Genomic DNA, 27,094 nt, shown 5'->3' on the forward strand with positions numbered 1-27,094 from the left:
CTCTGGCAAAGCAAAGTCCTCCCAATGAAGCGATGCCAGTCCACTCCTCTCTTCCTCTTATTGGAGGGCATCTGACTCTGTTTTATGAGGAGTGGATCAAAATCATGACACACCAGTGGGTAGTCAGCTATGCATTAGAATTCTCTCATCTGCTACGGGACTTGTTTATGGTTTCCCCTTGCATTCCTTGCAGCAAGAGAAAGGTAGTCCAAGAAACCATGGAATGGTTTCTTGGACTACCTTTCTCTTGCTGCAAGGAATGCAAGGGGAAACCATTCCTTGCAGCTGTAGTTCCCATTCCTATAGAGGGAGCTGTAGTTCCCATTCCTATAGAGGAACAAAGAATGGGAAGGTATTCCATTTATTTCATGGTGCTGAAGAAGGAAGGGTCCTTCCGTCCAATTTTGGATTTTAAAAAGGTGAATGTGGCTTTCAGGGTTCATCATTTTCAAATGTAAACTCTGTGCGCAAGGGAGAGTTCTGGCTTCTCTAGACTTGACCGAAGCATATCTACACATTTCAGTCCGCCCAGCTTACCAGCATTTTCTGCGCTTCATGGTCCTCGGTAAACATTTTCAATTTTGTTCCCTTCCGTTCGGTTTGGCAACGGTGCCATGAATATTTACCAAGGTAATGGTGCTTGTGACAGCGACGTTCAGGAAGAAGGACATCTTGGTTCATCCATATCTGGATGACTGGCTCATTCGGGCAAAGTCAGAAGCCCTTAGTGCTCAAGCGGTGGCTCATGTTTTACAACAGTTGAGGTCTCTGGGTTGGGTGGTGGTGATTTTGGCAAAGTCATCTCACTTTATCTCAGATTCTGGAGCCTTGGGAGTGCATTTTTACACCAGGGTAGGAAAGGTTTTCCTTACAGAGGGTCATATTCTCAAGCTGCAGAAGCTGGTATACAGGTTGTTAGATGCAGCAGTACCCAGGATCTGGGATTACTTTCAAGTGATGGGCTCTATGGCCTCGACGTTGGAGCTGGTTCCTTGGGCCTTTGCACATATGAGGCCTCTGCAGCAGTCCTTCCTTTCACATTGGGATCCTTTGTTGGAGCAGTTTCTCCTTCCACTGTTGCTCAAGGAACCTGCCAGTTCCAGTCTTTCATGGTGGCTTGGTCAGGAGCATCTAAGGCACAGAGTGGACTTGGAAGTTCCAGATTGGGTGGTAGTTACCACTGACGCCAGTCTCTCTGACTGGGGGGGGGGGGGGGGTGGTATGCCAGGATCAGTCAGCTAGGGGCAATGGTTCAAGAAGAGAAGTCCTGGTCTATCAATTGTTTGTAGACTAGGGCAGTGCAGTGTGCATTACTTGCATTTCTGCCTCTGTTGAGTGGCTGCTCAGTGCGCATCTTGTCGAACAACACGACCATGGTGGCTTATATCAACCAACAAGGGGGAACTAGTAGTTGGACGGTATCCCAGGAAGCTCAGGAGTTGTTTCTCTGGGCAGAACGGCATGTAGTGATGCTCGCGGCATCTCACATTGCTGGAGTGGACAATATGCAAGTGGATTTTCTCAGCAGTAACTGGCAGTTGGGAGAGGTGATGGTTCTGATATGTCACCAGTGGGGTACTCCCCACCTGGACTTGATGGCATTGTGGAAGATCACCAAGGCACCCCAGTTCTGCTCCATGCAGAAGAGAGCACGGAGCAGAAGGCATAGATGCTCTTGTTCTACCTTGGCCCTGAGGGATCCTCCTTTACATGTTCCCTCCGTGGCCTCTGGTGGGAAAACTGATACAACGAATAGAAAATCACCCTGGAGCAATGATTCTGGTGGTGCCAGAGTGACCAAGGCGCCCGTGGTTCACAGATCTGGTCAACCTGATGCTGGACGATCTGCTACAGCTTGCTCATTTGCCAAACCTCCTTTGGCAGGGTCCAGTATTTTCAGATTGGTTGGATCACTTTTCTTTCATGGCTTGGCATTTGAAAGGAGGCATTTGAGAGAAAACTGATATCCAGAGGATGTCATTACCACCTTGTAGCATGCCAGAAAGACTTCTACTTCTTTGTCATATGTAAGGATCTGGAAGGTCTTTGAGTCCTGGTGCTCAGGTCGAGGAATAATCTCTACTCAGTCCTCAATAGCTCACATCTTGGCTTTTTTGCAGCAAGGTTTGGTGAAAGGCTTGGCCTTTAGCTCTCTTAAGGTTCAGGTTGTGGCCTTGGGTGGTCTTCGAGGCAAGGTGCATGGAGTGTTGTTGTCTGCTTACTCTGATGTGGTTCACTTCCTTCGTGGGGCAAAGCATCTGCATCTTCCTGTATGGAAAATATGTCCCTCATGGAACCTCAGTCTAGTCCTTAGAGGGATGTGTGTGGCTCCTTTTGAACCTTTAGAAAGGGCAACAGTAAAGGATCTCACTTTGAAGGTGGTATTTCTGGTAGCCATTTGTTCTGTCCGTAGGATTTCAGAACTTCTAGCGCTGTCATGCAGAGATCCTTTCCTGAAGATCTCTGATTCTGGGATCTGTTTGTGGACGGTGCTCTCTTTTCTCCCAAAGGTTGTGTCAGTGTTCCTTTTGAACCAGACTGTGGAACTTCTGGCCTTTCCAGGATTGGTCGCATTGGCTCTGCACGCTAAAGACCTACGATGGTTGGATGTGAAGTGGGCTTTGTTGCGTTACCTCAAAGTCACTAGGGTGTCTGGCCATCTCCTTTGTGCTTTGGAGTGGTCCTAGGAAAGGGCAGAAGGCTTCAAAGTCCACAATAGCAAGATGGTTGAAGGAAGCAATAAGCTTGGCTTATATCTGTAAGTGGTGTCCTGTCCTGGTGGGATTGAGGGCTCACTCAGTTCGGTCTTAGGTGACTTCTTGGGCCGAGTGCCAGCTGGTGTCACTGCAGGATATTTGTTGGGCAGCTACTTGGAAGTCGTTGCACACTTTCGCCAGACATTGTCGTTTGGATGTCCAGGCCCCAGAGGCCATGGGCTTTGGTGAGAGTGTTCGAGTGGCACTCTCTCAATCCCACCCTATTTAGGGAAGCCTGGGTACTTCCCAGGAGTCTGGACTGATCCGGGTATGAATAGGAAAAGAAAATTGGTTCTTACCATTAATTTTCATTCCTGGAATACCACTGATCAGTCCAGAGTCCTGCCCTGGTGTGGGGAGGGAGTCCTCTCGTACTTCTGTCATGGTTCTATTATATAAAGGCTACAGAGCTGCTTAAGATTTCCAGTTTGTTCTCCTGGTTTGGAGCTATGAAGTGAAGAGTTTTCTTTCAAGGCAAGGTTTTAGCCTTTTTCCCCTTGCTCATTTGCATTTTCATTAGGATTGTTATGGAGTGAATCTTGGCTTGGGTATAGGTCAATACTAAGGGACTCTAGGTGGCACTCTGGCTTATATGGCAGTGCCATTGAAACTTTCTCTGTCTCCATCTGCTGGAAGGGAGACATAATCCCAGGAGTCTGGACTGATCCGTAGTATTCCAGGAACGAAAATTAGCAGGTAAGAACCAATTTTCCTTTAGACCACCTATAGGTTCATACTCAACTGTAGTATTGGGGTAAAAACTGAAGACAGCAGCAATAAATGTCCTGAATAAAGTGTTCAATAGAGTTCACTGAAATATGAAATGCACTGCAGATGCCAAGAGGTGAAATGTGTGGTGTTCTTGCAGAGTAAGAAAGAAAAGAGAGAGGCAAAGACTGGGAGGAAAACCTCAGAGAGTACTTCCCCGAAGCTCACAGGCCGCACCTCCCCGAAGCACTCGCTGAAAGAGAAGGTCAATAAAATGGATTTGCCAAAGCCAGATGACATCAGACCTGAGTAGGTTGATAACAGAAGGCCCTACTGAGATGCAAAAGATAAGACGAGATGACTTATCTGAGCCATAGTACACAATGTGTGGTAGACAATTAATTTAGTTTTTCAGGTGGGTAGGGCAGGGTTGGCATTTTTCTCCTAACACGGCCAGAGCACGGTCTCTTCGCTGAATCGGCCCCCGCAAAGGCTGATCCACAAGTGCAAAAGCCTTGCTTTCAAGTTAGTGAACAGTCATGTAATATATTTTCCTTATATTGTGTCTATGGGACGAGTGCTTAGCACATCTGAATATTTAGTGTCCATAGACCCTGTGCAGCCTTCGAGGCTGGAAACTCGCCATTGCTCTTCTGTGGCATGAAAGGATCAACGTCCTGCTCATGAGGCATACATAAGTGCTGTACGTGCACACTTTCCTCGTTCTCATTTCCATGCTTCCTTTGCATGTTTGTGGCAAAGCTAGCCACATGTCATAGCAGGTGTAATTGTGTATGGGAAGCCTTGTGCAGTCATTTTGAAAGTGAACTTAGGTATGAGTTATACAGGCTTCTGCAGAGTTCCCAGCTTGCCTTCTGATTCAGAATCGCCTGTCTTTTCCCTGATTGTAGCTCGGATATATACTTTGCTGCCCTGACCGCCATCTTCCGAACTTTCCAGGGACGCCTTGAGAGACACATTGTACCGTGCTTTGTTGCCACTTGCAGGGATGCCAGTGACCCGAGAAAATCCTCTAAACTAAACTACAGGTACAAGATAATAGTTGAATTGAATGTGTATATGTGAATTGTGAACTACGAAATTTGAATCTTCTGCAGTTCACAAGATTTCACAACATTGCTGTGATTATAGCCACTTTAAAATATTCAGCGCCACCAGTTCAGACTTAGCTGGCTAAGTGGCACCGATTTGAATCGCTGGGTGCAGTCAGCAGCTGCCACTTAGCCAGCTAACATTTTTAACATTTTAAAAAGATAATTGGCCATGTGAGGGATGAGAAAGGAGCATTCTGAGGTGGAGCCACTTGTCCAAATAACTTAGTCATATAAATGCTGATCTTCAGAGTTCTTCAGCTGTCCTAAACTTAGCCAGATAAAGGTTTCCAGCTATCTGTAAGATAGCAGAGTGGCGCTGAATATCTTGGCCAAGTTAGCCAGATAAATGGACCTAGCTAACTTCTGCAGTTTGATAGTGGCTGAATATTGGCCCCAAATTTTTTTTTCTATAAAATAGACTTTTCATGATATATGATTAGACTGATGCACAGTGTGTCATAACTGTTTTAATATATTACTTCCATCTGCATGTAGTCATTCACAGTTTATTGACAAATATTGGTTGTACTTTTTGATAAAATTATTATATAGGGACATTGTTTTTTTTCCAGTTGCTCCTTTCATAGTAGATTTTACATTTGTTGTGTGGACTTGATGGCTTCTTGTTAGCTACTAAAGGACTTTTATCATTTTGAGGACAATTTTGAAATAGCCCCATGTTGTTGCAAATGTTTGTGAATTTAATACATCTGTACTTCACTCAAATTTTCAAAAGGAAAGTACTGGTGTGGTTTCCTTTTGAATATTTGCATATAGTGTGCATTATTTTCTTCCTCCAAACTAAAAATGGCAAAAGGACAGCTTTTTAAGACTGCTAATAGCATGCGGTTTGTGAACCTTGCGTGGACCTTGAGGCTCATTTGAGGAGGGCAGTTCTCAGCAGCTGTGAATGTTAACCTCTATGTGTCTGTGGCAGAAAAGACCTGGTACACTTAGAGTGATCCTACTGAGTATTTAAATGTGCTGACTTCCTTTGCATGCCATGAGTGAGTTCTGACAGCACTGCACTAGCTGATCCACATCTAATGGTTTTGGATTTCTCTTCCCAGCCCTTACAACACGTTGTTCCTGGAGCTGTGCTGCCCCACTGTCGCTCCCCCTATTATCATCATCTCTGACAATGGAAGAAGCACCATCAGCTTTGGGGAGGTTGCAGTAGGTATGAGCTGAGTGGCTGGCTGTTCTCTGCTCTTATTTTTGTCTTATGTTGGTTTTCATGACTGAACAATCGTGGTGCTGGATGTCCCACCCAGAGGAACTGCAGCATTGTCACGGGTCCAAAAAAAGTCTACACCGTGTGTTGGTGTGAGGCTTGTAGATGAAGACATGGAGCTTGTCAGCCTATTCTGCCTTGGGGCTTGTTTGCTTCCTTTTGCATCTTTCTTCCCGTGGAGTATGACAAAGTATTTTAGCTGGACTTAAATATAAAGGCTCACAGGCTGAAATTCAAAGGATGCCGAGACTAATCTAGGTGCCTCCACTTGGGTCTGCTGTTCACTCACCCGAATATGGACACTTAAGTTAGGCACCCTAACTTACATTCTCTGCCCTGGGCCCACCTACTTTTTAGGTGCCTAAAATTAGGAATTTAATCCTCAGTTTTCAAAGGAGAAAAATTGGGCACCTAAACCCTTTAAAAATGATCCTCTAAGCACTCAGTGAACATGGGCCGTTCCCAGAATTCCTTGGTAGACAAACCATGAGTTTGCTGTCTTTCCAGAGAGGAAGGTGATAAAGTCCGTTCACAGTAGTTAAGTGAAAAGTGGTAAAAAGGCATGATTACAATTCACATTATGATTTGATGAGTTGTAGAGATTTTTGGGGGCTTTGTTTTAAGACTGTTTTTACTATCTGTTTCAGGTCAGAGGGTGCTGAAAAGACTTACAATACAAAACATCTCTCAAGAAGCTTTGGCAGTATCCTTGGCACGAGCTTCCAACTCCCCTAATGCTTGTCTTCCATCAGTGGAGCTTCTTTCTAGGCTGAGAATGGCTTTTAGCAGATTTACATGGTCTTTCATTATATATATATATATATTCACAAAAGAAATGATCTGAGTAAAGCTGAGACAAACTTTTATGCACAACAGTGGTTCCCCTGCTATTGGAAAGAAGATAAGGCAAAGTGATTTGCTCCCTCTGCAATGTATCCACTGTCATTTTCTGACCCCCCCCCAATACCAGACCAGGGGATTTCCCTTAGCACATCCTGCAAAGATATACAAATATTCATCCAAGCAGAATGTATTTTTGTATCAGGAATTACTTTGGGAATAGTGCAATGAATACTTTTACACTAGGAGAAAGATATTCTTCTGACTGACATGGTTTTATGGTAACAGGTAAGGACTCCCGTAGCTTTTTGTGACAGGATGATAGAGTGCCAGCGTTAGGATGGAAAGGGACTTACCATGACGCCTGCAGTATTGCCCTCCCTGTGACCTGATGATGTGCTTTGTCTTACAGTGACTCATTGATTTCCCAACAAGCAGTTTACCTGCAGGACAGGAAAGGTCTGTAAATATTTCACTGATTAGATATAATATCAGAGTTTGCCTAGTAAACACCTGCAAAGCCCTACCTCCCAGCAAACTAAGTTTAGTATCTAAAAACAGTGTCAAAAAGTTTGAGATTTGTGTTCTAATGTAGATTGCTTTATACATGGCACATGGAGACGTGAGTGGGTGCACATATGGAATGAATGCATACAGGTTCCAACTTTGGCTTCCCCCTGCCTGTTAGCATAATGTTCTTATATCAGCAATTCTTTTCATCTGAAGAAGCACATGGGGAATTTGATTAAGACGAACATTTTTATAACAGAACTGGCATCCACCACGTTGCTGAGAGTGACAACAGAGCATCAGCAAACTGGTTAACTGAGACTGCGGTATTTCAATTTCTAGCAAAACTATTTCTTGACGTGTGTTGAACTTTTTGTTGCTACCTTGACCTTTTCTATCCTAGTTGGTGTCTTTCCTTACAATCCCACGCATTCCTTAACTAGTGATGCCTCAGATCAGTTATTCTATCTTGAATCCCCTTGGGCCTTTTGTGATACTTAGTGCTGTCACTGTTCTGGAACCGGGAGGCAGCTCCCCTCTGATTATCTCCTTTTCGCCACAGGAAAGCAAAATGGTGAGATTCAACACATCCCAAGCATTCTTGTGCATTGGAGGAGGCCATTGCTGCCATGACACCAGCCTACTCTGCCCTCAGAGATCTCTCAGGATACAGAACCTGGGAACTCTTCAGCCTGACGGAACTCCAGGATTACCTGGATACTTTCAGCTAGTTCTGGGGGGGTTAGTTTCCTTCCCAAAGCATTCTGGGATGTGTAGTCCTGATGCTCCTGTTAAGGCTCAGGGCAAGGAGCCCTAGAATACACTTAGGTAAGAAATGACAGTCAGGATTAAAGATTCCAGGTCACTCTGCCTCAAACTTTTATGGGGGCATTTTTCTTTATTTAGGTGGTGTTCTCAGATACAGCAGATGAATATCAGCTAGGCCTGATTTTTCAGCAGCTCAATGTCTGCATTTCATAGTCTTGTGACTTCAGAGGCTTTTCAAGGCCAGGTTAAACTGCTCCTACTGCTAATGCACTTGTATAGAAAATAAAATAATAGCTATGTCCTTTCTTCTAATAGTTCTTTGAAAATCTGGACGTGCGCAGTTCAAAAGATACCCTGAGGCTGAATGTGACAGGCCAGGGCTTAACTCCCTCAGTCACTTGTTCTGTGGAAGACGGACTGATAAATATGGGATATGTTCTAGCAAATGATAGTGTCACAACAACATTTAAGGTAACTGTGAAACTTAACATCACCTTGTTCTTCTCCACCATTTATTTATTTATTTATGACGTCCCGTCAAAGGACCTAGGCCATTTACAAAACTTGTTCTGGCAGATTGATCGTCTGCAGGCTCCCTGGAGCCCTGTAAAGTTGTTATCTGAGACTACAGGCACACCTTCCTAGCAGCTGTGAGCACAGGTCACTGCTGTAATAAAGCAGATGTGCAGCATTCAGAAGTGAGGGTGCAGGAGCTACTACAGTTCCCCAAAACCTCCAGCCCCTCTGGTGATCATTTTCAAAAGATGTGCTTTAGCTGAAGAGGTTCAGCTTTTATTCTGGCTTCTAGAGTTCCAACAGTTTAACCTCCCTGTTTTACAGTCAGAGTTTTGTTCTAAATTCTGCTCTGCCTACTTGAATTATTATTTGTCTTGGCTGGTAAATTCCAAAGATTTTTTTTTTTTTAACGTTTAATCATTAAAGAATTAAGTAGTATTGTGTGATGACTGGAGTAATGCAGCTGCTAGTGGTGACTATTTGTCTTCCAGTTACAGAATGTTTCTGCCATTGCTTTACAATACACCATCGGACTGGACAGTCTATTGGTAACGAGACACAAAGACCAGCAGAAACGTCCCTCATTCCTTGCCTCTGACAGAGAAGCATCCAGCTTGGTTGGTAAAGACTTTTCCTAAGCTCTTTTTCTAGGATGCTTAGACAACTCCAGCAGGAAAAAATCCAGGGCCAAAGCCAGAGCAACAAGGAAGTCCATTGATAAAAAGAAATAGCTTAAAATGTATTTAATCAATTACAGACAGATATTGGACCCTTTCACAAAATGCCTGCACCACAAACGAACAATCGTTTGAGCAACACAAATCACACAATAGAAAAACCAGCCCTGACTTAGCAGAAAGAACCAAAAACTATAGATTCAGATGACAGAGGAATGAATACAAAAGCTGAGCATTGCGAATCCCGTTCTGTGTTGTCACAATAGCTTGCACATTGCAGGAGTGATGTCGCAGCGGCTTTAATGATTTACATGCATCACATCCTAGAAGCTTGATATTTAAAAGATCTGGGGGCCTAACTCTAAGAGTTAGGGGCCTAGATCTCCCTAAATAAAAATTGTGCTCAGCACTTAAATTTAGGAACTTATATTAAACTTACAAGACAGAACTTCTCGTCTTTCCCCCCAATCCCACTTACCATCCATCTTCCCTCTTTTTCAGTCTATGGATGGCGCTGCTCTCCTTGTTCCCTCAGCTAACAGCTTTAGGGATATCTTTGATGCTGCACTCTCCTCCTCCGCACACATCCAAAACACTACTAAAGCATATGGTTTCTTCCTCTAACATGGATAAAATCTATCCCATCCTTTCTGAGCATGCTACCAAAATGCTCATCCATTTTCTTATCACCTATCATTTACAGTGCAACTTGCTTTTCACAGGTCTCCCACTGAACCATCTTTCTCCACTGCAATTTATTCAAAATTCAGCTGTATGACTTATCTTCCTTCAACATCGTTATGGCCATGCAACTCCTTTTCTGAAGTTTTTGCATGAGCTCCCCATCTGCTTCTCATTCTCACCAGTAAATGCATACCTATCAGCTCTTGCCTCTTCCTACACCCTTCCTGATCAACTGTGTTCATCGGCATATCACACTTGTCTATGCTCTTTTCCATCGCCAACTCCTGACTCTGTGCTTTCCGCACAGCGGAGCCATTTGCCTGGAATAGACATCCTGAGTTGGTGCATCATGCTCCCTCTCTCTGGATATACTAAATATCCACTTTTCTGAGGCTGCTTTTAAATCCTAACCACTTCTGTACAATAAATACATTTCCTCTTCCTTCTGCTCCACCAGTCCTGAACCTATAGGTTACCCTCTCATCCAGCAGAGTTCTGTTTTGTTTTTTTAAAATGACATCACCAGCTTATATGTCATATCTAGAACTAATTCAGCCTGTGTTCTCTGCTTCCAGCTGCTGGACGGACGTTTTTGAGTTCAGGTGTGTAGAACAAAAGATTTTATTTATTAGGAATCAGCCTCTTACTATTTTCTTAGTGTGAATTTTAAGGCTACATATGGGCCATGCTCCTGTGGATGTTTCTCCTGCAGTGAAGCACGCTCAGAAGACATTTATTTCTCTGCTTTCTTCTCTTTTATTTGACAAGGTTGAGCACCATTTGGCTTGTTTTACAAGTTAATTCTGACAAAGAAAGAGGAAAAATGTAGTTGCTTACTACTTTGTTAAGCCAATTGCCTTGTTACAGCCTTATACTTGAATTTTTCCAAGTTGATTTGATGGCTCAGAAAAGTCATAGCTGCGGTGTTTGTGGTGCTAAGTGCACATCTACTGAAGGAAGTCTGTGCTCTACTTGCTGTGGTAAATCTGAATCACTTGGTCTGACCCGGGTAGCTACTTCCACTAAAAAGACTTCCTCCTCTGAGGCTCCAGGCACACACAAGTCTTCACCCAGAATGATTTCTGCCTCTGGAGAGCCATTAGCTTCAGTCATTCCAACAGCTGACTTGGTCGCGGTGGCCATCTTGAATCAGCCTCCTGGGACGTCGGCATTGAAGGTAGGACCAATATCATCAGGTCAGGACTGCCTAAATTACTGCTGGGGCTGGACTGCCTTCATGAAACAAAGCAGGAAGTTCTAGTACTAGTGCAGGTGCCTTTTTGCATCAGTCTTTTCAAGCTTTACAGGATAAGCAAGAAGGCATAACAGATCAAGGACAAGGTGAAATTTCAGTTGCTGAAATTTCCAAGTCTCATAAGAGAAAGAGATTGGAATTAGAGGATCAGGAGACTCTCTCCTTGGAGGTAGATTAAGAACATAAGAACATGCCATACTGGGTCAGACCAAGGGTCCATCAAGCCCAGCATCCTGTTTCCAGCAGTGGCCAATCCAGGCCATAAGAACCTGGCAAGTACCCAAAAACTAAGTCTATTCCATGTTACCGCTGTAGTAATAGCGGTGGTTATTATCTAAGTCAACTTAATTAATAGCAGGTAATGGACTTCTCCTCCAAGAACTTATCCAATCCTTTTTTAAACACCGCTATACTAACTGCACTAACCACATCTTCTGGCAACAAATTCCAGAGTTTAATTGTGCGTTGAGTGAAAAAGAACTTTCTCCGATTAGTTTTAAATTTGCCACATGTTAACTTCATGGAGTGCCCCCTAGTCTTTCTATTATCCGAAAGAGTAAAAAACTGAATCACATTAACCCGTTCTAGACCTCTCATGACTTTAAACACCTCTATCATATCCCCCATCAGCCATCTCTTCACCAAGATGAAAAGTCCTAACCTCTTTAGTCTTTCCTCATAGGGGAGTTGTTCCATTCCCCTTATCATTTTGGTTGCCCTTCTCTGTACCTTCTCCATCGCAATTATATTTTTTTTTAGATGCGGCGACCAGAATTCTACACAGTATTCAAGGTGCGGTCTCACCATGGAGCGATACAGAGGCATTATGAATTTTCAGTTTTATTCACCATTTCCTTTCTAATAATTCCCAACATTCTATTTGCTTTTTTGACCTAGATCTCTTTCTTGGGTGGTAGCACCTAATATGGAACCCAACATTGTGTAATTATAGCATGGGTTATTTTTCCCTATATGCATCACCTTGCACTTAGCCACATTAAATTTCATCTGCCATTTTGATGCCCAATTTTCCATTCTCACAAGGTCTTTCTGCAATTTATCACAATCTGCTTGTGATTTAACTACTCTGAACAATTTTGTGTCATCTGCAAATGTGATTATCTCACTCGTCGTATTTCTTTCCAGATCATTTATAAATATATTGAAAAGTAAGGGTCCCAATACAGATCCCTGAGGCACTCCACTGTCCACTCCCTTCCACTGAGAAAATTGTCCATTTAATCCTACTCTCTGTTTCCTGTCCTTTAGCCAGTTTGTAATCCACGAAAGGACATCGCCTCCTATCCCATGACTTTTTACTTTTCCTAGAAGCCTCTCATGAGGAACTTTGTCAAACGCCTTCTGAAAATCCAAGTACACTACATCTATAGGTTCACCTTTATCCACGTTTATTAACCCCTTCAAAAAAGTGAAGCAGATTTGTGAGGCAAGACTTGCCCTGGGTAAAGCCATGCTGACTTTGTTCCATTAAACCATGTCTTTCTATATGTTCTGTGATTTTGATGTTTAGAACACTTTCCACTATTTTTCCTGGCACTGAAGTCAGGGTAACCGGTCTGTAGTTTCCCGGATCGCCCCTGGAGCCCTTTTTAAATATTGGGGTTACATTTGCTATCCTCCAGTCTTCAGGTACAATGGATGATTTTAATGATAGGTTACAAATTTTTACTAATAGGTCCCTCTTATTTAAGATTTGAAGATGATAGAGGTGTAAGTGGACTGAACTCATTGGAAGAAAGTGAGATTCAGTCGGGAGAAGAAGATGAGGAACAGATCAGATTGTTCTATAAGGAGGAAATGTCAGCACTAATTTTGCAGGTTATGTCTGCATTACACCTTGAGGAAGAAAAATTTGAGGTGTCTTGAGGTTGTGATCTAATCTTGAGAGGAACATGGAAGACAGATTCTTCATTTCCTCTGCACCCAGAGATTGAAGCTATGATTATGTCCAGGGCCGGAGGAACCACTAGGTGAGCTAGGCCTGTACCTAGGGCGCCGAGACTTAGGGGGCGCCGTGGCAGGCAGCAGAATTTTGAAAGGGCAAAAAGTGCCCTTTCAAAATTCTGCCAGCCCCCGACTTGCCCTGCCTCCCCTCCAGTGCCACCCTCCCAACGCCCCCCTGGTGGTCCAGCTGAGGGCCCGGGAGCGATCTGCCGCTCCTGGGACCTCAGCTGCCACTAACCAAAATGGCGCCAGTGACCTTTAGCCCCTACCATGTGACAGGGGCCAACCAATGGCACTGGTAGCCCCTGTCACATGGTAGGGGCTGAAGGCCACCGGCATCAGGGGCGGATTAGCCTATCGGGGGATTGGGCTTCCCCTGGTGGGCCGGTCTAGCTGATCACGTGGCTGAAGTCTCTGGCTGCGCCGATCTTCTTTCTGTGTGTGTGTGTGTTTCTGTGTGGGTGTATGTGGTGTGTATGAGAGAAAGGAATGGAGCTTGTGTATGTAGTGTGTATGTGAGAAAGGAATCTGCCAGTTTAAAAAAATGAAATGTGATAATGCATATACCTCAACTTTTGTGCTGGTAGCGCAACTTTTGAAAAGTTGGATGAAAGATGAAATTACTGAATTTTAAGTATCCCTCTTCTGGAAAATAAAATTTAACTTAGTGGGTAGAGACAAATACTAAAGAAAAAAAATTTAAGTATTTAAAATGTTCATCTCAGCAAAATCACAAATTTAAGATACTGATGCCAGGTGGGGTATGGTTATTTTTTTGAAGCATAATTTAAGCATGAAGACCAGAATAGTTCCAATCTGAAACAGTTTTGCTTTTTTTTTTTTTTTTTTTTAAGCCTTTAGAAAATTTATATTTTTTAAATGACTAAGACTGGAATCTTCCCATTTAAAAGGGAAGCTGATTAAGGATGTCTTTCTGTTCCATATCTCCCACATGAATAATCATATGACTGATAGTTTGAAGAAAGACACTTGCTTTATTGCCTGAAAGCGTAAAAAGAGAGAAGCTGTACAGTGTGGGTGGCTGTCCCTTGGGAGGACAGAACCTGAAGGAAGGGTGTCATTTCACCTTCTGATAGGAATGTGGTTTTCTTGTTTAAGGGTTGGGAGCATCCATTTCACTTTTAGTAAAAGTGAAAAATCATGCAAGTCTGAAAGCAAGGTGCTTCTATGAGAGTGTAATGTGTATGAGAGACAGGGAGGCTTCGTGTATGTGAGACAGGGAGGGTGCTTCTGTATGTGTGTGTGTATATGTGAGTCAGGGAGGGTGCTTGTGTGTGTCAATGTGTGTGTGCGAGAGAGATGGCGCATGTTTTTGGCTGACTTGTGGCTGTGAGAGAGGGCATGTGTGTGATTGAACCTGTTTGTAAGTGAGATAGAACATGTGTGTGATTGAAAGCTTGTGTGTAAGTGAAATAGAGAGAGCATATGTGTGATTGAAAGCCTGTGTGTAAGAGAGAGCGAGAGCATTGTGTGATTGAGAGAGACTGGCCAGAGAGGTGACGTGTGTATGTGTGAGAGACTGATCAGGGAGATGACTGGTATGTGTGTGCTTGTGTGTAAGAGAGAGACTGGTTGGGGAGATGATTGGTGTGTGAGAGACAGAAACTGGTCCTGAGTGTGTGACTGATGTGTGTGTGAGAGAGAGAGAAGAGACTGGTTGTGGTCCCTAAGGAAGAGGACTGTGAGGACAGCTTCAGCAGCTACTGCTGGTATGGCCTGCAAGGGAAAGGAGTAGGAAAACTGCTGGAGAGGGTAAGTAAAGGTGGCTTTTTAAGTTCATTTTTCTTGATTGACTACCATTTTAATTATTGGGTAGTATGTGATGTGTCTGCTGTTTGAAATATTTTATTGATGTTTGGTAAAGCTTTCAAAATTTGCATGAGTCTTTAATTATTGGATATTCTATTCATCAGCTGTTTTGAAATTATTTATTTGTATGATTTTATAATTATGATTAATGATTTATATATCTTGATTTTATTGATTTGTTTTACGAGGAATGGTGAAATTTGTTTTTCCATTGTTACACTGTATAGAGTCTGGCGTGATGCATTTTACAGTTCAGTTTTTGCCTGCATGTTTCTATTTATACTTTATGTGGCTTTATTCTGTATTTGGTGAGGGTTTGTGTTCTGCATGCAAAGACTGAGAGGAAGCATTCTTTTAGCATGTGGTTTCTCTGTAGGGATCTGTGGTAGCTTGGCCTGTTCTGTTTTCCTGATAGGAGGTGTATTGATATTTTAGATTCTGGTGTAATATTTGTGGTATTCTTTTTCATAGGTGGGGTTGTTATTCTTTGAGTGTTGGCAAATAGTACTGTGTTGATACGGGAGGACCATGCCAAAATATATCACAATAAGTATGATGCCATATGAATTCCAAGATGCATTTTCTTGTTGGCATCACAACAGTGCATGAAATTATCACAATAACTTGTATATTAATTTTACCTCAGAATGTCATTTTTCATGTAAAATATGTTATAAATGCATAATTTAAAATTGTGTATGGGGAGGGGGCGCCAGACTGTAAGGTTTGCCTAGGGTGCCTAATACTCTTGCACCTGCCCTGATTATGTCAGAGTGGGAATCTCCAGAGGTGGGCTATATAGGTGCCTAAGAGTTTTTAATTCTATTGCACCAGAGATGTCTGATCGTCTTTTCTAATAACCAAGAGTAGGCATGATGGTTGCTGCGGTAGCCAGAAGAACTACCATCCCTGTGGAACGGAGTGCAACTGTTTGGGATGCTCAAGATAGGAAGCTAGAGTCACTTCTTAAGTATCTTTTTTTCCACAGGTTCCTTTATGCTTCAGGGAGTAGTCTGTGCTAGCTATGTTTCTAGATCTTTGCTTCACTGGATTAGGCAATTATCTGAGATTGAAAGCACCGCAAAGTTTGTCAGCTACTGCCTATTTGTCTGATGCCTTATGTAATATAAATAGAATTGCAGCTAGGTCTGTATCTCTTTCTGTACGAACTAGACAGCTTCTATGGCTAAGAAATGGATCTGTGGACTCCTGGACTTTCACGTTTACCCTTTAAGGGTAAATATTTCTTTGGAGGAGAAGTCCATTACCTGCTATTAATTAAGTTGACTTAGAAAATAGCCACTGCTATTACTAGCAAGAGTAACATGGAATAGACTTAGTTTTTGGGTACTTGCCAGGTTCTTATGGCTTGGATTGGCCACTGTTGGAAACAGGATGCTGGGCTTGATGGACCCTTGGTCTGACCCAGTATGGCATGTTCTTATGTGCGGAGCTGGATCATTTGATAAAAAATCTGGGTGATCCGAAAGTTCAGAGATTACCTGAAGATAAAACCTGTCCCAATTTTTGACCATATTGGGGTCGTATTCAATTTATGGAAACTAAGAGATATAAACCGGGTAAGCGAGAAATTCCTCAATTTTCAAGAGGTAAAGGTAGATATTAGTTCTTTCAAGGGGCACGAAAACCAAGAGGTGATTGTGCCCGGTACACTGAAGCTTCACAGCGTACACAATGAAGTCTAGAGGTTTCATTCTCTAAGGGAGCCTGTAGAAGGCAGGTTACAGGCTTTTCTTGGGGAATGGATCCATATTACCTCAGATCAATGGGTTTTGGATATAATCCAAAATGGTTACGTTCCAGAATTAAAACTGATAAGAGATCATTTTGTTATCTCACCTGCCATACTCCAGTCAGGGTTGCCGCAATTCATTGGATATTGAACAAGTTGATTCAATTGCAGGCAATTTGAACGGTTCAATTCAAAGAATGTCAAAAAGGATATTATTCAATTTATTTTGTGATTCCAAAAAAGGACAGTTCATTCAGACCCATTTTGGATCTAAAGGGTGTAAATCAAAATATATATATATATATATCCCTCGATTCCGAATGGAATCTCTACGCACAGTTATCGCTTCAGTTCACAAGGGTGAGTTTTTATCATCCCTCGATTTAAGAGACTTACTTTCATATTCCAATGAAACTAGATTTCCAAAAATTTCTACATTTTTTTATACTCTGTCAACATTACCAGTTTGTTGCCCTACCTTTTGGGCTGGCAACAGCGCCAAGAACTTTTACAAAAGTCATGATTGTTGTAGCTGCCTTTTTAAGAAAGAAGGGGATTTTGATTCATCCTTATTTGGACGATAGGTTAATAAGGACTAAATCATATTCTGAGGGAGTAGCATCGACAGAATCATTAGTTTCATTTCTGCAATGATTAGGTTGGATGATCAGTTTTGCAAAAAGTCATTTGCAATCCTCCCAAACTAAACAGGCTTCCTGTTATGCCTTTTGCTCAATTGTTAAAAATCTTGCATTTTGAACTTTTGTAAACCGTTATGATGGCTTTACCGAATGACAGTATATAAAACTCAAATAAATAAATAAATATAGAATATCTAGAGGCAGTATACGAAATGATTGTAGATATGGTGTATCTACCAAACCTTGTTGCCTATTATATCAGTTAACATGTTGTATTGTAAAGCGCCTCGCTGAATTATTGTTATCTGTAAACCGAGGTGATGTGACACACGTGCCGCGGTATATAAAAATCTTTAAATAAATAAATAAATACCACAATAGAGAATCTCAAAGATTTGTTCCCAGGTGAAGAGTTTTTTTTAGTTCAACAAGCCCCAACTGCTTGGCAATACCTGCAGCTTCTAGGTTCAATGGCTTTGACTCTGGAATTAGCTCCTTGGACAAGGGCTCATATGAGACATCTACAGATCTCACTCCTTTCAAGGTGGAATCCACAACTTTAGGACTACGGTGTACACCTTCCATTATTAAACAAGAATCGAGCATCTCTAAAATGTGGTCACATCCCCCAATTTGCAAAAAGGAATGCCCTTGGAAAGTCCCGATCTACTGACAACAGACTATTAGGCTGGGGTGCTCATTAGAAGAATCATTATGCTCAGAGTCTCTGGAGCCAGAGGGAGGCTCAATGGTCTATAAATCGCCTAGAGACCAGAGGCATCAGATTGGTTCTATTACATTTTCAAAATCTCCTTCAGTAAGAGTCTTATGAGACAATGCAACAGCAGTTGCATATATAAACAGGCAGGGCAGAACACAGTCAGGGCATTTTGGAGGAGACAGATCTCTTATTCGTTTGGGCCAAGAACCATCTATTTCAGTTGACAGCTCAACACATAGCAAGTCAGGTCAATGTTCAGGCAGACTATCTAAGTTGGAATATAATAGATCCTGGGGAATAGGCATTAAGTCAGGATACATGTTTTCAGATAGTGTAAAAATAGGGGCCATATCAAATAGATTTGATGGCCTCCAGTCAAAACAAGAAAGTAAGAAGGTTTTTCAGTCGCCATAGAGAAGGCTGTGAGGCGACAGATGCCTTACAACAAAGCTGGAAAGGATACAAGCTCTTGTATTTTTTTCCTTCATAGCCACTAATAGCTCATGTGTTGAGGAAAATAGAAAAGGAAAGCGTGTCGGTGATCTCCCGACTAGCCACGAAGGTATGCAGATCTACGGAGGTTATTAATAGATCAGCCTCTGCGTCTGCCGCAAGTTAAGGGCCTTCTACCTCAGAGGCCTGTAGAGATGGAGGATCTAACTCCATTCTTGCTTACAGCTTGGCTATTGAAAGGGCAAAGTTAGCAAAGAGAAGTTACTCTCCCTCAGTGATTACTACGATGTTGCACTCTAGGAAAAGATCTACTTCTCCATCTTATATAAGGGTTTGGTGTATTTTTGAGGATTTTTGCAGAAATAGGAATTTATCTCCATGGGTTGCATAGATAGGGGATATTCTAGCCTTTTTACAGTGTGGATTGGATAAAGGTTTAGCTTTACATTTTTTAAAGGTTCAAATAGCTGCAATTTCTTGTTTTCGTGGACAAATAAAGGGTAGTTTGATTTCCTCCCCTATGGATGTTTCCCATTTTCTCAGTGAGGTGAAACATATACATCCACCATTGAAAACTGTTTTTCCTCATTGGAATTTAAATTTAGTTTTGCAAGCTTTATCTAGACCTCCTTTCGAGCCTTTAAGTCAATCACCTATAAAGGATCTAACCTTAAAGAGGTGAATTTTTGAATTGCAGGCTTGGTCATGCCAAACCCCCTTTTTGAGATTCACTAAAAATGTGGCTATCTTGAGGCTGGCCCCTTCTTTTTTACCTAAGGTAGTATCTTCATTTCATATTAATGAATGTCTTGCTCTTCCTGCCTTTAACAAGAAGGAATGTAAGGAAGACTTAGAATCATTAAAGTATTTGGATGTTAAGAGATGTTTAAAAGTTTATCTTGAAATTGGATTTTCGTAAATCTGAAAGGCTGTTTATTCTGTATTGTGGCTCACGAAAGGGAGACTCAGCTTCAAAGGCTTCGATGTTTAAAGAATGCTCTTTCTTTGGCTTATTTACTTCAGGGTAAACTTGTACCTAAAATGATTACGGCTCATTCATCGTGGGCGGAAAGATGAGCAGTAAGTTCAGTGGAGATTTGTAAAGCAGCCACATGGACCTCTTTGGGGCCCTTTGCAAGGTGCTATAGATCGGATCTTCTCGCTAGACAAGACGCCATTTTTGGTTCTTCAGTCTTAAAGGCAGGATTGTCATCCTCCCACCCTTAGATGGGTTTGGGATTTCCCATAGGTTCGGGACTGGTGGAGCAGAAGGAAGGAGAAATGATGTCTTGCATGTTAATTTCCTTTCCTTTACTTCTGCTACACCAGTCCAGAACCACGCCCTATATAGATAGATATATATATATATATATATATATATATATATATATGAAAAGAATGAGAGAGAAAATATCAGATTAGGTATTTTCCTATTTGCTGTGTTTCATGCAAAGAGAGATAGACTTTCCTTAAAAAAAAAATGTCTTTAAAAGGAAAATGTTAAATAAAGTAAGCATAGCTGGGTTAGGCTGTGACAGTGCAAGATAGGACTTGCAAAAAGTTTTTAGTTTGACTTTTTTTTTTTTTTTTACTGATACTTGTTAATCCCTTGTTAGTTTTCTTATAGTTGTTTTGTAGCTTTGACAGTAGTAAACTGGCTGAATTAGTTCTAGATATGACGTATAAGCTGGTGGTGTCATTTAAAAAAAAATATAGAACTCTGCCTCCAAGTGTGCTGGCTGAGAGGATAACCCCTAGGTTCGGGAATGGTGGAGCAGAAGGAAGAGAAGGAAATGAATAGGTAAGACATCATTTCTCCTTTCCATAGACTCTTGTTTGATTATTATCTCCGAGGAGCAGGCACTGTCTCTTGTGCATCTGTACAGGGCTCTGTATGTCTAGTAGCACTTACAAATGGTAAGTAGTAGTATAAATATTTACGAGTGGGCTAGGCCTGGTCAGCGCTGATTTCCTGTACTGGGTGGCTAACGTAGGCGAGGTCATGAAGGCACCTTAGAGCTCAGTTTGAGCTTTGTGGCACGTTTCTCTTTTGAATCGTAAACTGCATGCCACTGTTCCCACAGGCACCCAGAACCTGAGCGGTTTAAGTGTGTTCAGCGTGACTCCGGTGGAAGGAATTCTCGAGCCTGGGGTAAACCAAGAGTTTACCGTCACCTTCAATCCTGACCATGAGAGTTTGTACTACTCCGACTGCCTCAGGGTGGAGCTCTTCAGCAAGGTAAGACAGAGATTCTGCATTTTGCACAGTTTGCACACCAAAGGCCAGGTTTCAGGATAGTTAAAAAAAAAAAAATAAGGAAAGAAATGCCTGCAAGTCTCTTTGCACAATTTTGAAAGGGTACATCTTTATCCAAGGATTTAATGTTGTGGAAATTCTGGAAGAGAAGAAAACTGGGCAAGGAAGAGTTTGCACAATAAGCATTGTGTTTTTTTGTTTGTTTTTTTTAATGATCCTTGAATTTAACTGTTAGGAGAAACAGCCCCATTCTACTTTCTGCTCACATATTTTCCTTACTTAATTGTGTGGCATTTTAACCTTCCAGAAATTGCAGGATCTTTAAATTGTGCAAATCCATTGACTTTGCACATGTTTGCGTTTCTTTTGACAGTCCTTGGTAACAGCAGATGACAGCAGAAAAACATTGACCGACCCATCCAGCAGTCTGCCCAATTATCTGGCCACACTGCTAAGGATATATTCCAGCTGCCAGCCGCAGTGCGTGGCTGCTTTAAGATGTCACTCACTATCCAGTGAAGATGATGAATGTATTTTAAACCTGCTTAGGCAGTGATTGAGATCCACACATTCAGACACTTCCGTGGTGAAGTTCTGGTGCTAGGATGTCAGGAGAGATCTGAGAAAAGGGCTTCGTGGGCTGCAAAACTCCGTGCATGAACTCCTCATTGGCCTGCAAAGAATTCAGTTATCACCAAGACTAATACCTTGCTGACAAAATAACCCCAGGCGTTAAATCTGTGCTTTCTCTGTATTTCTTTGCTCAGATATTCAGTTTTTATAGAAATTGTGCAAGTATAGTGTATGTCATAAGCATTTTCATTTCCAGTAGAAGATCTGAGGAAAGCCTGTCCTGGGAGGATGAATGTCTGGGAGTTAAAGCTTTTTTGCAGCCTAAAAGTCCTTTGGTTTGATAAAACTATTCCAGTGTTCCACTTCTGGCAGATAAGTCATACGTTTTACTGGCATTCAGTCTCCAGCCATAGCTATAAAATGTTTGTTCCACACAGCAAATAGCTCATGTGATCCAGCTGAAAGGAGCAGCAACCACCCACTTGATGTTTGTGGAAGGTGGGGATCCAATGGACGTCTCTTTTGAATCTCTGACTATTACTCCAACCTATGAAGACAGCACAAAAGGTACCAAGCTCTCTCCTTCATGGAGATTTGAAGGAAGATGTGTGAAATAAAACTTAACAAACTGAGAAATTCTCTAAAGATACATTTCATAAAGATAAAGAGAGAGACGTTCACTTCACAGCATAACTCACAATCCATAAATAACAGTAGGCTTGAAGGTCACGAAACAAATTCTTCAGGGAACATCCCAGGAGATCCTCAGGCATTGGCCCCCATCAAAACACAAAAGTATTGGGGTGGTTCATTTTGAACCCCAAACATTTTGGGTAACATGCACTAGCAGTCTCAGGACCGCATTAAAAAGCTGCTTTTTTTGTCTGTGTAGAGTCAGAGGAGCAGATGAAACCTGTGCTGGTAAAGCTGCAGTGTGTCCAAACACAGGGCCTCTTCACACCAGCATTCAAAGAAATCTATGTTGGCGCTATACGAACAAGCCAAATACAAACAAAGAAGGTAAAGATTGTTGTATATGACAAACTGGAGTTGTGTCCCCCAGTGCAAATCATAATGAGTACTGGGAATTAGCAAAATAGGATGCAGAAGGGCCATAATGAGGTGCCTGGAGAAAGATTTGGATCTTTTCTTTGTTTTGTATGTATTAGTTGCAATCTTCACTTACTTAAAGCAGTGTGCGTAGCTGGGTCAGCAGTTACGAGATCCCATGTGTCCGGATCTCATCAAAGACGAAAGCAGAACCAGGGAAGGTTTGCAGCCTAGAAGCAGATATACCCTCTAAAGTGGGAAGTTATTTGAAAGGATTTACCTTGGCTTCTAGTCTCTGTGAATCACAAACATACAAACTATCATTTGCAGGAGTAAATCCGCAGGAGACAGAATTGGCCCAATATAACCTATTTGCTTAGGTTTAACTCGTGCCTTTCAATTGGCAGCTCAAGGTGAATTGCATTCAGGTACTGCAGAATGCAGCTGCCAGACTGATCTCTGTTCATCCGAGGCGGGAACATATCATGCCAGCTCATGAAGGACGAGTCTCCTGCAAAATGTTAACTCTGGTTCACAAATACATTTCACCTTTACAATCCTACACGGGCTTAGCACTCGTCAGAGAGAGGATTATTAGACGGAGGGCATTTTCATTCCTGCCCCAATCATGTAGCATTCCATTCTTCAGGAATTGTGCTTGGCTGCTTGTACAGAATCTTTTAAAACTCTCTTGAAGAGGAGATATGGCAGACAGCATACTTTGCTCAGCTATTTTTCCAAATACAATCTGTATTTGCAAAGGATCCAGTGAAGGAGTGGTGTGATCACAGCAGGAACTGTCGCAATGGAAAGTGGTAGACTGAAGATGTGAGAGATTGAAAGGAGACAGAGCTGAGGAAGTGGGTGGGAATGGGGTCAGAAACCCAAGTGGTGAGTTTGGAGGAAGAGAGAAGAATGGTTTCCTCCACTGGGACTTTAGAAAAGGAAGAGAGACTGGCAGAAGGGGACAGGGAGGTAGAGGTGACCCTGCTTGAGAACTCAAACTAATTTTGTGAATCTCGTCGTGGAAGTAGTTTGATGGGGGAGTTGAGTGTGGCAAAGAGACAGCAAGAGAGTTTGTCAGATGGATGCGGTACAAAGGAAGACTGGAAGAATATCAGCATGAGTTTGAAATGCCAAAGAATATCTCTGTTATGGCCCTTCTGTTGCATCCCCAGATAGTTAGCAGCACGATCAGAGGCCCAGATGTAGTACAAGTGAGGCCATTGAGAAGTAACACATGGAAGCCGATTTCTTTCCAGATTACTTCACCATAAACCTATTTCTTGCTTTTTACTTCTCTTTTGCAGAACGTAGAATTTAGCTTCGACAATTTGCCATTCTTAATCCAGAATGGATTCAATGTTGACCCTGTGAAAGGAATGGTGGAGCCTGGACACAGAAAACCCATCAGTTTTTGTTGGGTGCCACCCAGTATAGTCAGTGTACGTAAGATCACATAAAAATATAAGATGTCTATAACAGAGCATTTTTACTGGCCCATGAACTGTGTGTGTGTGTGTTAGCCTGGTGCACATGCCATGCGATGGGGGTCTACAAGGAGTAAGTCAGTCCTCTTTCTAGCTGCTGTCAGTCCAAGGAGCACTGTTTAGAGGTCCTAGTCACCCTCCTGTTTACTGCCTTATCTCAGTTCTGCCGTAGCCCAAGTGTCAGCACGATATTATCCTTATAGGGGCCAAACTCTGAAAAGCTGCTTGGGGTATCCACAGGTCTTTAACTTGAGGAAGGTTCATTTTAGTAATCATTGAAAACCTTGGAAGGCACTTTTTACCCTGGTAAATTGGTTTTCTGAAAATTGTTCTCAATCAGCCTCCCTGCAGTGTGTGCCTTTAGCCAGATTAAGGGGAGGGACATGTCAGATAATAATGCATGGGGGTTGTGTTTTCAAATCTGTGCCCATTATTTTCCCTGGAAAATGCAGGTGCAGAAGTGCAACTGAGAAAGGAAAAAGCACTTTTCTTTAGGAAAACCGGGCACAAGATCCACTGTTAGAAAGCATCCAGGCACACAGCTTGAGTATTGCCCCCTTAATTGATAAAATGTCTTTTTATAAAGTCAGTGCTAAATTTTTCTTACTTGCTCTTGTCCTTCTATTTGTCCTACTTTCTTTGCCCATTTTATTATTTATTTTCCTTGGAGAGATTCAGGTCGGGAAGTTCTTTGTTACAATGGTACCCTCAGCTGCAGGGAGGGTCATTTTCAAGCAGAAAGAGCCTTTTCCAAAATTGCCCATGCAATATGCGGGTAACCTACTTGCATCTGTCATGTTTGATTGTACTGAGAGGAGGCGTTCTGGGGGTAGAGTTGCAGAGGGATTTGGACTTAAGCGCACATGCTTGTATTTTTAGAAATATATGCATAAATTTACACAACAAATTTGTGTGGATGATTTAGCAGATACAACTTGTATGGGTATATTTGGTGGAATCATCTTCAAAGCAGAATTGTGTGGTGCATAAATCCGCTTTGCACGTTGGTGTAATTTATGTATGCATGATGTGACAAAATGACCCCCGATTCATACTGAGACTGCTTCTGCGAGTTGTGATGCTGGAACTGAAAATTGGGCAGTCAAAAGATGGGCCTTAGGGCTCTGCCAGCGTATTCTGTGTGTCTGCACAGGATGGCACAAGCCGACTAAGAATGAAGCTCGTGCAAGGTGAAGGGGAGGGTCCTTCCTGGGATTCTGGCCAGTTCAGAACACTTTTTGGTGACCATGTTGTCTACTTCACTTTTACAAAACCTCACTGTGTCTGTCATTTATTCATTTATCTAGTTACATAGTCTTATTTTTTTTTTCTGTTTTAGTTAAAGCTTCCAGTGATCGTCACATCACATCTAACAGTAAAAGGAGACATAACCAAGATCTATAAAATCATTCTTTTAGCCTCTGTGGTTTCATCATAAACTTGTGATAAGTGAAATGACCATCCAGAACCTCAGAGTTAGATCGAAGAAGGAATTGCTGATCTTGTGGATTTTATATGCATGTTTTGCTCAAAAGGAATGATAAAGTTCTATTTATTTCAGATAAGGTTAACATAATCAAATATTAGGGTTTTCTTTCAGTCATTAAAATTTCAACTTTTCGCCGCTCTTTAGCATGTGGTGGTGTTTGTAATGCAAAAGTTTGCAGTGCTGTGGAACGCAAGGTGCATTCACAGAAAATCAGGAAATATTTTACCTCTAATCCCATCTCCACTTCCTTTCTACCCACATTTAATTATTTACTGCAAACAGTGCTGAGAAGACTTCAGAATCGGGAGAAGCATAAGGAGCTATGTCTTCCCAGGTTGGACAATAGAGGCCTGTCAGGGTCTCCCTGTAGAAGTGGAAAAGACAAAATTGGTACTGAAGTTGAAGAGAGTGTGGGAGCAGCACAGGAAGTAAGGGTAATGTCCTACATCATGAGAGTAACAAGACAGACTGCACAGCCTGTCCATCTCTCTAGCTCTTCCAGCTGCCACCATGATCAGCAGACAAACTACACTGCATGAAATCTCTTATCTTTTTGTCTTGAGCAGACTGTAAATGCCACAGAGAAGGGATTTCCCTGTCCCCAGAGAGTTTACAATCTCGGAGCCTGATTTACTCCCATTCTGTGTTTTTAGTAAATGAGGCTGTAAGATGGTAACCTTCCAATGGGCGTCTGGCGTACATATTATACGTGTGCATCAGCACGCACCCAGAGATGCAGCAGTTTTATAACATGTTATAAAATAGCCTGAGTGTGCGGATCTGGGCACCTACTTTTGAGCTTGTGAGCACCCAGCAGTGCAAGTCGGCTTATGAATGCGCAACTGCCTGCATTTTAAAACAGAAGGGCGTCCAGCAGAGAACCAGATTTGCCAGTTCATGCACCAGTTTGCCTAGTATTCTCCTAGGTTCTTAAGCCTGCAGTTCCCTCAGTTCCCCCTCACAGATCCCTTGTAAATATCTATATCTATATATTTTAAACTTGCACCTCCTCCATGGTTACATGGCATTGGACCTGGGCGCGCACCCAGACGCGTAGGTATTTGCGTGCACATCTCTTGACCCCGTCCTGGAATGCCCATGCCCTGCCCCTTCTTTCTCCACTTGTGCGCGTATCTGCCCACTTTATAAAATGGTGCAGACACGCGCTATACTAGATGTGCGCCCAACTCCCTACTTTGCTGCGTGTCCAGCTTTGAAAATTCACCTTTAAGTTTGTGCCTGACAGAATAGAGGATGAAGTGGCTTGCCCAAGGTTACAAGGAGTATCAACAGGATTTGAACTCTGCCTTCCCTGGTTCACAGCCCATTTCTCATATTCTTGGCCAAGCTGTGTGAATGACTCTCTCCCATACTAAATCATGCCCTATTATGTTATCCATGTCCAGAAAGAGTGGCAGAGCAAAAATAGCCTTGTTCAAGCAGCTTGGAAAAGGTTTGTCAGGCTGGGCAGCTGCAGCTCAGAGACTCTGCCCCTGGGGCCCTATGGATGCATCTTTCTATCTCTTCTGAGAAGATCAATAAGGGACTTCAACAATTGTCTTAAGCACAAGAGTAATTTGTGCTATTTTTTCATTTGGCACAACACAGGCACAAGTCGTGTTTATGAAAAAATTAAGCAACGATTGGACTGCACAGTGCAATTAGTTGTGTGTGCCCTTATGCTTCTTGTGGCATGTATGGCAGATGCAATAGCAGATAACTCTTTACTTTGCACGATGGGACTTATTGGTTTCTAATTTAAACAGCCCTGTCATTGAGTGAAACACTAGGGTTTTTCTGATAATGCCT

At 42.3% G+C, this 27,094-nt stretch overlaps 1 protein-coding gene across 5 annotated transcripts in view; it reads left to right on the forward strand.

Annotated features, from left to right (window-relative positions):
• The window catches only part of CFAP74 (cilia and flagella associated protein 74), a 76,081-nt gene extending 50,654 nt beyond the window's left edge, over nt 1–25,427 (forward strand). For 4 of the 5 annotated variants that reach the window (XM_029578203.1, XM_029578204.1, XM_029578205.1 and 1 more), the window contains 12 exons: nt 3,625–3,773; nt 4,376–4,513; nt 5,650–5,759; nt 6,461–6,516; nt 7,618–7,737; nt 8,247–8,402; nt 8,939–9,068; nt 20,511–20,665; nt 21,694–21,823; nt 22,149–22,276; nt 23,617–23,751; nt 25,136–25,427. In XM_029578203.1, coding sequence (XP_029434063.1) covers nt 3,625–3,773; nt 4,376–4,513; nt 5,650–5,759; nt 6,461–6,516; nt 7,618–7,737; nt 8,247–8,402; nt 8,939–9,068; nt 20,511–20,665; nt 21,694–21,823; nt 22,149–22,276; nt 23,617–23,751; nt 25,136–25,234 — 1,506 coding nt within the window. In that variant the 3' untranslated portion in view covers nt 25,235–25,427. Of the gene's footprint in view, nt 1–3,624; nt 3,774–4,375; nt 4,514–5,649; nt 5,760–6,460; nt 6,517–7,617; nt 7,738–8,246; nt 8,403–8,938; nt 9,069–20,510; nt 20,666–21,693; nt 21,824–22,148; nt 22,277–23,616; nt 23,752–25,135 lie in introns of those variants that run through there. The other variant, XM_029578207.1, reaches the window with a different exon arrangement.
• The last annotated feature ends 1,667 nt before the right edge of the window (nt 25,428–27,094 follow it).

Source organism: Rhinatrema bivittatum, chromosome 15 (assembly GCF_901001135.1).
Source record: "Rhinatrema bivittatum chromosome 15, aRhiBiv1.1, whole genome shotgun sequence".
Lineage (NCBI taxonomy): Eukaryota > Metazoa > Chordata > Amphibia > Gymnophiona > Rhinatrematidae > Rhinatrema > Rhinatrema bivittatum.